The sequence below is a fragment of the Fukomys damarensis genome, unplaced genomic scaffold, assembly GCF_012274545.1.
Source record: "Fukomys damarensis isolate Sample0158 unplaced genomic scaffold, DMR_v1.0_HiC HiC_scaffold_34, whole genome shotgun sequence".
NCBI lineage: Eukaryota > Metazoa > Chordata > Mammalia > Rodentia > Bathyergidae > Fukomys > Fukomys damarensis.
The window spans coordinates 23,651,523-23,665,498 of NW_022900946.1; the positions used below are offsets into that span (position 1 = coordinate 23,651,523).

At 60.0% G+C, this 13,976-nt stretch overlaps 1 protein-coding gene across 1 annotated transcript in view; it reads right to left on the reverse strand.

The window, feature by feature from the left end:
- Positions 1 to 13,976, reverse strand: part of Zdhhc8 (zinc finger DHHC-type palmitoyltransferase 8) — a 16,507-nt gene that overhangs the window by 912 nt on the left and 1,619 nt on the right. Inside the window, 10 exon segments of the mRNA XM_033758464.1 lie at positions 1 to 88; positions 2,909 to 3,900; positions 5,059 to 5,168; positions 5,250 to 5,370; positions 5,576 to 5,717; positions 5,891 to 5,982; positions 6,296 to 6,398; positions 6,600 to 6,772; positions 6,861 to 7,018; positions 7,198 to 7,319. The exon segment at positions 1 to 88 is cut by the window's left edge and continues 6 nt beyond it. Of these exon segments, the coding sequence (XP_033614355.1) occupies positions 1 to 88; positions 2,909 to 3,900; positions 5,059 to 5,168; positions 5,250 to 5,370; positions 5,576 to 5,717; positions 5,891 to 5,982; positions 6,296 to 6,398; positions 6,600 to 6,772; positions 6,861 to 7,018; positions 7,198 to 7,319 (2,101 nt within the window).

Consider the following 13,976-nt stretch of genomic DNA (forward strand, 5'->3'; position numbering starts at 1 on the left):
GAGGCCAAGGTGGCACAGGTGCAGGCTGGGGGTCCCCCCGGGCTGGCCACGCCGCCCCCATCCACGGCTACAGGCGCCTATTCGCCCCCTGCGGGCCACGTCGTCCATAAGAGAGAAGCAAAAAGGTGGAGGTCAGCATGGGGCAGAGCTGCAGGACACAAGGCTCAAGAAACCTCCCTCGGAGTCCCTGGGCTCCCATGCCCCCAGCACTGCCCAGGCTCAGTCCCAACGAGGTCTGGATTCCTGGCACTCCCCGACACCACCCCTGGCACGTCAGGCAAGAGTGACTTCCAGAAAGCACGGCACCTCCTACAGGGTCCCAATCCAGCAGGCCACGTGTGCCCCATTCCACCATCTGCACGCCGGGGCAGGCCAACTCGTCTATCCCCACACCCTGGACAGTGCCAAGGGTAACTTAGACCAGGGTGTGGAAATCCACACTTCCAGACAAGGACCCCACACCAGCCCCTAGACTTGGCCTAGCCAGCCACCCCTACCCCTCTCCTAATACCCCGACCCTCGGGGGTCCCTATACTCACAGCCCTGGCTTTGCCCAAGGAAAGGATCAGGAGGACTTTTTCTTTTTTTAATAAAATTATAGATATATAGATGTAGATATAAAAACATAAAACAGACACAATGCAAGCAGACGCTGCCATGTGCTTACTCTCGGGTCCCTGATGCCAGGGGAAGCACGGACCCCCCCATCTCCAATGTGCTTTCCATGTGGCACCGGCCAGGCCAAGGCCAGAGACTTCGTGTGCCTCGGAGAAGGGAGTCTCCAGTTTGGCAGGGAGGGCCTGAGAGCTGGGGCTAGGGCTGCAGGACTCATGACCCCGGGGTGGTATCCGGTCCACATGCCTGCTCCCACACCCTGTGGCCCCCGTCAACCCCCACAAGAGCATAAAGCAGAAGTTAAGGCTTCAATGAAAGGGACAGTGGCAGCCGAGCAAACACAATGGACGTGGCACGGCAGCACGGCACAGACATGGGGACACGAGCCCGCGGGCCAGGAAAGATGGAACACACAGAGCTAGGGCCCCAGCACAGGTGGCCGCCTGCCTGTCCACCCGTCCATCACAGCCCGGAGCAGGCCGGGGCTGCGGAAGCATCAGCCTTGACAAGCTGCAAGCTGCCAGCCAGCTGGGGGAAGGCAACAGTGTCAGGAGCAGCCGAAAGGAGGGCCGCAGTGGCCCATCTCCAAGGGGAGTGGGTGGGCCAGAGACTGCTGGAGACTGGCCCAGGGGAGCGAGGGCGACAGGATGGCGGGGTGGAGCTTGGCCAACGGAGGACACAATCTGGGTCCCCCTCACTGCCCCAACAGGGACAGACACACAGGCCCACACAGCTCTAGGCCCAACTTCGCCCCGGAACCCCACTTCCTGGAGAGAAGAGTGGACGGCCTGGCAGCGGGCGCGGGGACAAGCTGTGGAGGCGTGGCTCTCTCCTGCTGATGTGTCCACAGCAGGCTCAGGCGGTGGCCTCTCCCTGGGGCAGAGGTCAGTGGGGGTAGGGGAACCACCAAGGAAGGGGTCCTGGTCCCTGTGGTGCCATGGCAGACAGGTGGTGGTCAGTTCTCACACCGAAATCTCGTACGTTGTCCCACCCACGCCGGACACCTTCTTAACCAGCGTTTGCCGGGCAGGGCTGGCGGAGGGCCCTGAGGGGCCGGCAGCAGGCCCCAACCAGGCCGGGCCTGGGGACTGCCCATTAAGCTTACTTGGGGGGGTCTTCAGCTGAGGGTGGTCCCTGCATTAAAACAAGCACATACACGCATGTACATGGTGAACATGGGACGGTGGGGCGACAGGACACATGCAGACGTGGGTTGGATTCCTGTGTCCTGGACCCGGTACCATCACAAGACCGGGCTGTACTGTCACAGGACAGCCAAGTATCATCAGAATTGTGGCCAGCTTCTTGAGACTCTCGATCTCTCCCAGCTGGCACTGGCCAGAGAACAGGCAGGCTAAGTGGACATTAAACTGAGCCCTAGACCCTGCCTCGCCGGTCCTAGTGCCCTGGGCTGGGAAGCCTAGCGGCAACACTGTACCCCCGCACCCCCCGAGAATGAGAGGCTTCTTGCTGCTTAAACATCCCTGTGGCAGAGCCTCTTTATTTCCCAACTTGACACAGTCTCCTCCTGAACCCAAGAAACCAGCCAGGCTCCAGGAGCACAGAGCAGAGAGCCTTGCTCGGGGCCAGGCTGCACTCGCCAGCCTCCCTGTAGCCCAGGGGTCTGGTCGGGGCTCTCCCCCGGGCCTTGTCTGCCAACAGGAAGTAACGGAGCCTCTGCTCAGAGCAGCAGGGGCGTGGACGGGACGGTGCCAGGACGATGCCATGGTCTGCCCAGCACGAGCACTGCTCCCATGCAGTGCTCAACCCCACGTGGACCTGGACTGGCAGCCTCAGTCACCAAACCCCTGGGAGCCTGGAACCAAGCTGCCCTCTCTGGGCCTTAGTTTCCCCACTCCTAAGCAGGAAGTCCGATTCCTGTGACTAAGTGCCCACATCAAGGCAGACCCAACCAAGGAGAGCCCCAAGCACAGCCACGAGGGTCGGAGCCCAGGACCCAAAGGAGACCCACGCTGCAGTGTGGCACAAGTGCCAGAGAGGTTGTCCTGGGCCTTTTCACGTCCTGGGTCTGTGCCAGCTCTGGGACAATGTAAGATGTTGCACTCGAGGCACAAACCCTCCTGCCCTCCTTACACACACATGCAGTGTGCCCAGGGCAATGCTCAGAGCCAGGCCACCTTCAAACAGGGCCACTAAGGGGTCTTTGAGGCAGGATGGAGCCCACCCTCCCGGCCTGGTCCCTGCAGCCACAGTGAGTACCAGGCCAAGAGGGGCCCCAAGGCATCTGGATGATGTCCTGTACAAGGAGCCCACCCACGCCGCTAGCACCCACCTCTGCACAGCCAGCGAGGGCGGCCGTTCGGGGAGGTCCGTGTGGATGAAGGCGACGGCTTTGGGGCCCGCATAGGAGGGTGAGTGTGGAGTGCCAGGCGGAGAGGGCAGGCCTTGGCGGGCAGGCGACCTGTGTGAGCCACTGCCTGGCCGGGGCCCCGGGGCACTGCTGCCGGCTTGGTCTGCCTGCAGGGAGGAGGAGGACGTCCGCGGTGCCCGGCTCACGGAGCTGCTCAGGGAGGACAGGGACGTCTGCAGGGCAGGGTTGCGGGCACCACCGAAGCCAGGCCCAGCCACGAGGTCATCTCTGGAGCCGTAGTGCAGCGTGGGGCCACGACTGCCCTCAGACAGCGTGCTGGTCTGCTGCAGGCTGTAGGAGCTGGGGGCGTCACCGAAGAGCGAGTCGGCCTGGGAGCGCAGCAGCCGCTCTCGCTCCTCCCTGTCCTTGCGCTCCTGGATGGAGGCCATGATGGTCCGAGACAGGTTGTCATAGCGCACGGGGGAGGGCTCCCGAGGCCGGGGGCCCAGGACAGGACTGAAGCTGCGGGGTGGGGGCCGTGGTGGGTCACCCGCCACCCCAGGGTGGAAATAGGGTGAGCGGTAGCTGGCTACACCGACTGCCGGGTGCGCTGGACACGCGTGGCTGCTGGGCGAGCCAGGGTTAAGCAGGCTGTCATAGGACAAGCTGCCGTTCCGGTTGGGTAGAGCATGGGGGGCAAAGAGGCTGCGGTGGGGTGTGGGGGGCCCCCCCTCGGAGCGCAGGGGCTGCAAGGCCACATGGTCCCCGCCCCGCCGGTTAGCAGCCTTGAGGCTCAGGGAGCGCAAAGCACCCGAGAAGGCATCGGTGGCACTGAGCGGCGGGGATGGCAAGTAGGCTGAGTGCAGGCCACCCGGGCCATGGTCAGGGAGGTCCAAGCTGGGCTCGGACACAAAGTCCAGGCTGTGGGTGCTGTCGTCTGCCAGGGTCAAGGAGTCAGGACCTGACACGGGGACCTGTAGAGAGAGAGAAAACCGGCCACTGCACACCTACTACCCCCAGCCTGCAGCCACCAGGTGCTGTGACCACGTAGAGGCCGTGACTGGCAGCACAGCCCTACCGCCAGGTGTGCCTAATCCACGGTTCCTTATGCCTGACCACAGCTCCCACTCTCACGCCGGCTGAGACAGAGCGGAGTGGAGTCTGCAGTGACCCCAGAGGCTACCTCCCAAAGAAAGGCTACATAAGGCCTGCCACCGTCACGATCCCCAGGAGGGACTACACAGGCCACACCCAGATCCACACTGACCCTGGGGCCAAAGGCAGGAGGGCTCCACAGCTCGAGGCAGAACCGGGTGCTCAGACCCTGTGCAGTGCCCTTGGACATCCACCCAGACGGGAGCCACCTGTTCAGGGCGGTCTCAGTCACGGAGACAGCTTTGGTGAGAAGAGCCACAGGAACCTTGAATCCCAAAGGGGATGAGGGCACATGTGGCCACAATGTACTTAGCCGGCCAGACTGAATACCCTGTGGGACCCAGGTCGGTCTTGGGAAGGAGGTGACTCAGGGAGGGCACCTCGATTCCCCTATTCCCAACTAGAGATGAACTGAATTCACCAGGACTGGACTCTCTGCCAGGGAGGCCTAGATTCACTGCCCCACCCAGTGACCCCGACTGCAGCGGGTAAGACATGGACCCCAGCAGTGGAGCTGCTCTGGACATACAGGGCCTGCCCTCAATGGCCCTCAAGGAGGGAAGGCAGCCTGTTCTGCTGCCAGCTGCTCCACAGTGATGGACAGCAGAGCTTTTAACTTGGGGAAAACAAGTGTGCTTTCTGAAACAGATCTCAAATTCTTCAGAAGGCTTCCCGTGGGCCTCACACAGTGACTAATGGGGGAATTCCAGCCATGCTGACACACTGCTCCTGGGGGCAGCCACCTACGTGCCCTATGGGCAATGCCAGCCAAGGGACGGAGACGAAGTCCAGCTGGGTCCACAAGTGTCAGCCCCTCCCAGGACACCTTACCCTGCTCCCCTCCGACAAACCTCAGGTCAGAGTGCTCACAGGGCAGGGTCCTGTGGGCATTCATCTGGCCGAAGGAGAGCCTCCCTAGTTCCTGGAAGGGCGAGGCTGGGGGGGCAGGGCTCCGGGGACAGGTCCGGCCTCCTTACCTGCTCACTGGGCCCACAAAAGGGTGCCTTTGGACCCGTGGGGAAGGCTGGCCGGAACTTGTACATGGCAGGTGTCGGGGGGCTGGTCCTCTGAACTGACAGGGCGCTCTCTGGGGAGAAGGACCACTGTCAGCCTGGGTCAGATGCAGGTCAGGACGTGCCCCTCCCCAGGGTGGCTGCCTCCATCTCACCAGCGCTGCCAGGCCGTGGGGTCTTCAGGTCACCTCCAAAGCTGCCGGCCTCCATCTTCGGAGGCAGTGGAGGCCCCAGATCCAGTGGCTTTTCATCCAGCCTGTCCAGGCTGCCTTTGGACTGGGAGGATCAGGGTCAATGGGGAGGGGGTGCTTGGCTGAGGGGTAGGGCTCAACTGAGGATGCCTTTCTGGGGCCCTGGGACCCTACCCCAGAACCAGCCCAGTTCTTCCCCTCACCCCTCTTCTGGGCCCCTCTAACCTTCCTGCTTCCCTCCTCCAATGGTCTGACTCCTAGCCCCTCTCCATTCCGGCCCAGACCCCCACCTTGCTGCGGCCAAGGCCTGCCTTCAGCCCATTGTCACTAAGCTTGACCTTGAGTGGTGCAGTGCGCTCCAGGAGCTCAGGCCGAAGGAAGGGCGGCTTCAGACTCACAGACAGCGGCAGCCTGGGAGGTTCCACCACATACCTGCACCAGGGGCACAGAGGTCAGCAGCCAGGCAACCCAGCTGAGAACACACACCAGCGGCAGGACCAAGGCCCACCTGATAAGAGCAGAAAGGGCCCGGGCTGAGGGGCTGAGGCTGCCCACCCCACACCCGGCACAAGCCTCTTTCACCCCTTGCCCAGGCCGGGCCTCACCGGGGTGCCAGGGGGCTGCATAGCACATGCTCCACATTCCCATAGCAGCCTCGGGTAAAGGGGTTCACACCCCCACGGAACTTTCCGGTCACCTGCGAACACAAGACCTTCAGCCAGCCCGGCCACCAGGGCCCAGGCCAGGGAAGGGAGAGGGCCACACCAGGCCAGCTGGGGCTCCTCTACAGTGGTCCTTGTGGGAGGCAGACTGGGCAGTCAGCCCAGAGGAGCCCCTGACCCAGGTTAGCCCCACCAATCCCCACAGGGAGCTGCAGTTTCCAGGCTGAGGGGTTGGTGGCAACAGCTTCCCCAGCGAGGACTGTGCAGAGGTACCCCGAGCCCTGTCCTCCACAGAGCACGTGCCCCCTCACCCGAGGGCTCTGGAGGCCCTGCCCCATGGGTCTGTACCTGCTCGTTGGTGGTGCGCCCCCGAGTGACCAGCACCACGTGGAAACCAGTGAGGCCGATGACAGGAATGAAAAAGAGGCCAGCCACACACATGACGGCCATGCTGGCTGGTTAAGGCCAATGGCTGCATGTGAGGACAGACAGATCCCATCGTGATGGCAACACAGCAGGCTCCTGGGAACAAATGCACCCCCCCTGCCCATCTAAAGATGGTGACTCACCCACTGGGACGCCCAGGCAGCTCACCAACCCCTTGGAGCCTCACTTCCCCCCGTGACACAGGCGCGTTTGAGATGAAGGATACGTGATGGTGGTGTGGGCAGCTCCCAGCCCCTCAGCGTGGTTCAGTACATAGACCAGGCCGAAGGCCACGACGCCCACCATGTGTGCACTGAGTGACAGCAGGAACAGGAAGAAGTAGCGGTAGTTGCGGCGTCCAATGCAGTTGTTGACCCAGGGGCAGTGGTGGTCAAAGTCCTGAGCGGAGGCAGGGTGTCAGGACACGCGACGGATGGGACTGGGCGTGGGGCCCGGTTGGTGGGGCACGGGGCAGTGGGGTGGTCACCTCTACGCAGTTGTCGCAGACGCTGCAGTGTGAGCAGCGCGGTGGGCGGTAGAAGTGGCATGTGGCACACCACTTCATGCGGACCTGGATGCCCCGTACATCTACGTTCTTGTACAGTGGGGCCCGGAAGTCGTCCTCCTTGTCTTCGTCCTCGTCCGCTGTAGATCAGGACCCAGGCGAAGTGGTGAAGGGACAGGAAGGTGACTTCCCTAGCAGGGGAATCCCCTCCCCAGTCTCTGCTCAACCCATTCACTGGGAATCCCCAGGTCTCTTCAAAGTTAGCCACTCATGCTCTAGTGAAAATGAGCAAATGAACTGCCCCAGCATAGGACCCTACCTCTGGGGAAGACACCAGGGTCCATAAAGGTGGCCATGCTGAAATTGGCCAGGACAAAGAGGAAGATGATGCCATTGTAGACAGGAACAGCTGGGGACACAGCTCTTGTCAACCATGGGCACCTGCAACGCACAGCCAGGCAGAGAGCTGGGTCTGGGGGGGGGGCTGCATCTATAAAATGTAGCTATGTGTGTGCAGGCTGGGTCCACCAAGCCAGAAGCCGGACTCGAGAGGTTGCTACAGGCCTTCTAGGACCATTGATACTTCAACCCACAGCTCCCTGCATGCCAGCTCTGACCCAGCAACCTCCAGGGTGGCTGTCTAGAACATGATTCAGGATGAGGAAACTGAGGCTCAAGAGAGGCCCATTGATCTGGGGTCACTATTTAGGAGAGGTGGCTCACAGCTAAACTATGCATATATTCCTACCTCAGCCACAACTTTTCCAGACTCCCCTGCCCTGGGTTGGTGGGGGATAGGTGACACAGAAAGCGAGTGCCCAGGACAGGAAATAAGCCGACCTGCCCATGTGCTGTGATGGATTGAGGCCAGCCCCAGACCCCACCCAGACCTGCCCTCAGCCTGGAAGAGTTCCCTTGCCAGGGAGACTCTAGAGTCCAGGGCATGGAGCCCCAAACCTGGACATGAAAGCACAGGGAATATTCCCCTGCTCTTCCCAGAAGGGCACAGCCCTGCCCAGGCAGCGCCTTCTTTTTAGTTTGTTACTTTGCTCTCCAGACGGCAGCACAGAACACTTGAAGACACTGGAAAAGCACAAGGCCTCCAGCACCCCTCCCAGCACTTGGCTTCCAGGCTGGCCACCCCCTCTTCCTGGAAGCCTTCAGGATTCCTGGCTACCCCAGAACCTCCTTGGAAGGGTCTTGTCTTGCAGATGTCCCTGAAGCACATCTTCAGCCCTCACAGGACCTGAGCAGAGTCCACTCTACACAGACTCATCAGCCTTGACTTGCCCAGCCCTGACCCTGCAACGGGGTTCCTGAGCCAACCCACTCAGCTCCGTCTCCTGCTGCATCCCCTGCACCCAGCTGCTGTGACTTGCGCCGGGGCACGAGGGACGTTCACTCCTCTCCCAGCACTCAGGCCCTGTGTGGCTGAGGGCCAGTGGGGGTTCCCCACGGCAGCCCTGACCTGGTGGGTGGAAAGATGGTGACCAGCGGAGTCCATGGCCCTGTGCCACCCCCGTGTAGGCTGGCCACATGGTGCACCCCCGCCTGCCTTGGCCAGGAGCCAGCCCCGCCACCCCGCAACCACCTCCATGGCAGCAGAACTATTTTTAGTGGAAAGCAAGAGGCTATTTAAAGATTCCACTTCCCACTGGCAATACCCTCTGTGGGACTGAGAGCCACGAGTTACCCCTTCCTCTCTTCTCCGCGGCCCGGTACGGTGCAGAGTGAGGACCTGCACTGTGGCCATGAGGGTCCTCTGCCCACTACACACCTTCCTTCCCACATTCCCACCCCGGCCTGGCATACAGATGGTATTCAAAATGCCTGTGACCTCGAATTCAATGCCATTCAGCAAAGCAACAGTGGGTCTCTCAAGCATGGCCAGCTTGGCAGGGTGGGGTGGGAGACACAAACCCAAATGCCAGTGGGGATGGCAGGGGACAGACATGCGCTGAGTGAACCGCTCCAGCCCACCAGGGAAAGATGGGGCACGCTGGAGTCCATCAGGTGATGTGAGAAGCCTCCCTACAGTGTCTCTAACGTCTCCTGTGAAGGACTGGCTCCACGGCCTGGGCAAAGCGAAAACGTGGACCCTTGTTAAAAACTCAGAATTTCAGGACCATGAGAACAGAGTAGACCCTTACGGTATCTGTGGAGCCAGCCTGTTGGGAAAAGGGGGTGCATCCCAAGGTGGGCTGCAAACGGGGTAGGTGGACACACAGACACAGACGGTAGCGGTGGGGTGGCCTGCAGGCAGATCAGGCACAGGCTCCACTGCTGCATCCGAGGTCTGGCCTTGGTGCATTCTGAACAGTGCGTTCTGACGCAAGGAGGGGACAGCAGCTTTCCACTCATTGTTTAGGCAGACAGAAGAGGATCAGAAACCTTGGGGCCATTCTGTGTCTGACCTGGGCTTTGAACCTGCCTCTTGGCCCTTGCTTGGTTAGCCTCAGGGTCTGCTCATCTGAACCCCACACTGACCAAAATTCCCACCAACCAGAGGGCTGGACAGCAGCCCTGAATGAGACGTCCAGGGGTGGGTAAAGGCAGCCACCATACAGCGACAGGGCTACATCTAGAAATGTGCACCGCGATGCGGCAGCACTTTTGCTGAGGTGCTGGGGAGCCTCTGTCCAGTGTGGTCCAGTGTGGGCATCACCTGCCTGAATGTCTGGGAGGGCCCCGAGGGGGCTTGGCTGGGTGCTAAGACGGTCTAAGGAGGTGCAGGCTCTGTGACTGGGATCTGGGCCACTGTCCTCACATCAACTCCAGCCCCAGGGTGGAACTGGGCTCTGGACCAGCATGTGTCCCCCTCCACGTGCTATCCCAGGGGGCCCTTGGGCCTAGACCCCACCTACGGGGGGCAGGCCCACCACCCGACCTATTAGGGCTCAGAAAGGGCTCAGAACTCAAGAAAGGGTGCACTAGGTGGAGGAAGAGACAAAGAACACACATCGGCTTGTGCAAAGACATGCACGTGTGCACACACAAACATGCCGCACAGGTACATGTGTACACACATACACAGACATAAATACACAAGCAAGATACGTGTACATTCAGGAACAGAGGCATCCACAGAGGCACTCACTTGTGTGCACTTGCATTGAATGGAGATGTACACACCACACGGACGTAAGTGCATATTCACTCACACACAGACACACACCACACACAGGGACAGACATGCTCCTTCTTCCGGTCCCCAGTCCTGTCCATTTGCTCCACTCACCTCTGCCCCTCACCTCCGGGTTCACACTACTCTCTGTGGACAGAGTAAATGCGAGAACACACGAGGACCCTCGAAGACATGTAAGGATGCGTGAGGACACACGAAAACCAGAAAGGATACATGAGAACATGCAGAGACACGCAAGGACACTCGAGGTCACATGGGCTCCGGGCAAGACCCAGCAGGCGAGAGTGCTCACTCCTTGTGCCAGTCCTACCTCACTCAAGGAAGCTCCTCCGCCTGCTGGGGTAACAGCCCACACCTGCCCGGGCCTGAGGTGTACACCAGGCTGGCCCTTCCCTGGCTGGCTTCAGGAGCCACAGCTTGAGCCAGGAGCTTGCAGGAATATCAGAAAGACAGGAGGGCTTCATGGCCCAGGCCGGTGAGTCAAAGGCCAATCACTTCCCTATGATGTCCTGAAGGCTGGCTCAGCCTGTGCTATGCATAAGGAAGGATCCTGGAGAGGCCTAAGAAGGAGTTCTGGGGCTCCAAGTGTTCCTCCTGGTCCAGCTCCACGGAGGTGCAGGCAGGGACCCTGGCGGGACACAAGACCCTACTGTGTGTTACACCCAGGTAGCGGTCCCAAGTCCTGCCAGTACCAGCCGGGACAAATCATCCAAGCAGAGGGTGGCTTTAGGGGCAGAACATCTGCCACAGCTAAATATGGAGTGGAAAATTTTAACTCAGATGTTTTCATTTAAAGCAGGTTCTTCATTAAACTGTTTGAGAGGCACTGGCCCATGGGGGTGCCCAGGCCCCACAGGCCAGCAACTACTCTACCCTAGTCATCCTAGGTAGGGCCTCTAGGTTATGAAGCATCTGCACCCACCTGTTTGATTCCTACAGACACCTGACAGATGGGAAAACAGGCTCAAGAGGCCAGGGATGCGGAGTCCCCAGGTCGCATACGGCGTGTCTCGGCAGGACACACTGACTTCCACTCCAGACTGCCATGCATGGAGGCTCAGTCAGCACTACTTAGCCCTCCCCTTCCCTACTCCTGTACCACTACTGGTGGGGACCCAGGGCTGGGACTGCAGTTTCTCGCCCAGGGCTGAACCTTCAAGCACAAAGAGGGCTCAACCCTATCTGGGGACTATCCCATGTACTTCTGACAGAGATAAGACAGCCCAACCTAGCTCTGGAATTCATGACCTGGCCAAGTGGCCCCAGCCCTCTGGTGTGTACTGGGTCCTCATCATTCTGTAAAGTGGTTCCCGGGAGAGGCAGGACTGAGGCCTTGCCTGGAGGCCTTCAGATCCCTGCAGATCCCTCCCAGCACTTGACCCAGCCTGGTATACACAGCAAGAAGGATTTCTGGGGCTCAGGGGGTACACAAACCCTACCAGGATGCCAAAAAGTTTGTTGGAAGAAGGCTCCGAGAACCTGCCTCACAGCACACAACCTATCCTCAGACAGCGTACACCTCCACACCAGGACTCCGCCCTCCCCTGGAACTTCTCCTGCAGAAACGCTGAAGGGTCCCTTAGCCTCATCCCTCATCCCACTGGTGAGCAGGCTCAGGGAGGTGGCCCTGGCTCCCTACCCTACGTGATACCAGGAACCACTGCCTGAAGGGGGCAGCTCACATTTACTGAGTGCAGAGAGGGATGTGGCAGCCACTCAGATCCAAGAAAGTCTGAGCAGCAAACACAGAAAGGAGCCCAGAACGGAGCCCTCCTTCTTAGGTTTCTGTATGAGGCACTGTGGACCTAAGCCTGCACACTGTAGAAGCGGGGCATAAAGGGGACAAGAGGCCCATGCCAACAAAGATATCCACCCCGCACAGCACCTAACCTACCTAAAACATCATCCACCCGGCAGTGAAATGGCTTGGCCTGCCCTTAGCCATCAGTTCTCAGGTCCTGAGTCACCTAGAGGAGCCCAGATGAGTCAGAATGGGGCAGGTCAGGGTCCCCAATGGCTACTGAACCTTGGTCTCACAGTTGTCATACCCCCTGGCCCCGAGGAACAGGCCAGGCTCCAGAGCCTCACTAGATGGTTGCTGGAACCTGAAAGCATTGGTCCTCATCCTGCCATAGGGACCTACATGGTAACTTATTCTAGGTGCAAAGCCAGCTGGAGTCAGAAGGGACCATACACAGGTTGGGGCCCTGGTCCCTAAGGGAACGCCACAGCTGAAAATCACCACTGTCCATGATTCCAAAATCCCAGCTTCAAGAATGTGTGGGAGCCGGGTGTTGTGGTGCACGCCTTTTAATCCTAGCATTTGGGAGGCTGAGGCAGGAGGATCACTGCAAGTGTGAAGCCAGCTTGGGCTACAATAGTTCAAGGTCAGCCCAAACTATATAGTAAGACCCCATCTCAAAACAAAACAACAACAAACAAACAATCACAAAAACAAACAGCGTGGGACCCAATGCTGGCCTGGCTGTGCCTCGCTCGGTGGTAGCAGCCTCAGCACCCACACCCGGGGCTGGGCCAAATTCACAATACAACAACAAAAACAAACCCTCTGAAATCAAGGGCAAGTGACCCACAAGTACAGCTACAGAATGGCCTGTGCGCAGCAAAGGTGAGGCCAGGGCGTGACAGGTACAACGAAGTCCTCCAAGGATAACAGGAGGTGGGGGAGGGGTCGCTCCAGGGCAGGGGTTGGTTTTCTTTAAAACTTCATTTCCTGAATTTCACAAGTCGTCCATAGAGAACATATCTTAGTTTTAAAGTTACAAGAAAAATGCTGAATTACGCTTGAGGAGTGAAAACCTAAGACAGACACCCCACCCCAGCCCCTGGAGGTGTCAGGACTGAGTTGAACCCCACCCCTCCAGCAGCCACGGTGGAATGTGTCCCCAGGCCCAGCTCCCCAAACCCGCCTACCACCTGCCCCTCTCCACCAGCCCACAGCCAGCAGCATCTGAGTGAAAGAACACACTGGCTCTCCAGAGCCAGAAATAAGTCCGTCCACACAGGCCTTTTTTAAACATCTCTTGGCAGTACGCAGCACCCACCCAGCCCCAGCCTCCAGGTAGGGCCTCTCCCGCCTCCACAGGCACCCAAATTCAGACTCACCATGCACACGGCTAACACTTCCTCTCACAAAGGTGAAGCGCACCAGACCACTCCTGCCCACCCTGGCACACTCACACTCAGAGGCCTTCCCACCTGGAAACAGGTGGCCATCACACTGGCCACCTGGGCCATGTCAAGATCTCAGACTCGTGGAGGGGGCTGTGCAGTGAAAGATCCTCAAACTGAAACCTAGAGTGAACCCCCAATCCCTTTTCATCCCGAAGGATCTGCAGGGTGACCCCAGGACCACGGAGGAGGTCAGCGAGCCACTCCAGGTTGTAGGTTGTGTCTGAGGCGAAGAAGCTGGGGCCGGAGCCATCTGGCGCCCTGAGGGTGAGGGCACACCCTTGCTACAACTGGAGGCCTGGCCACTTGGCCAGTGCTACGGCAGCGCTGTGTACATGTCTCTCCCTAGGTGTGGCCTGGCCTGTCCCTTCCAACTGTGAGGACCCCGGGGGTTCCAGAGAAGAAGGCAGAGGGCCCCACCAGGCCAGGGTCACCAGCTGCCGTGGGGCAGGCATGTGGCAACCGGGCCAGGCCACACCTACGCGGGATAACTTGGCTCTGGACTGGAGTGGGCAGTTGGGAGGAGACCAAAGGAGGGCCCAAGTCAGCTCGCAGGCAGGGTTAAGGGTTCTCAGTGACCTGGTCCCACCATAAGCCCGTTGGAGGGAAGGGCTGCGGCCACACCCGGGCTTGCCCGGCACACTCAGAGGTGCCCAGCCAGCACTATCGCCCCCGACCCCAGCCCAGGATTCACCTGTCCTCGGTGTCCCAGGACGCAGGCCCTGTCCCCGGGGCCGGGGCTCACCCCTCCGGCCCCACCC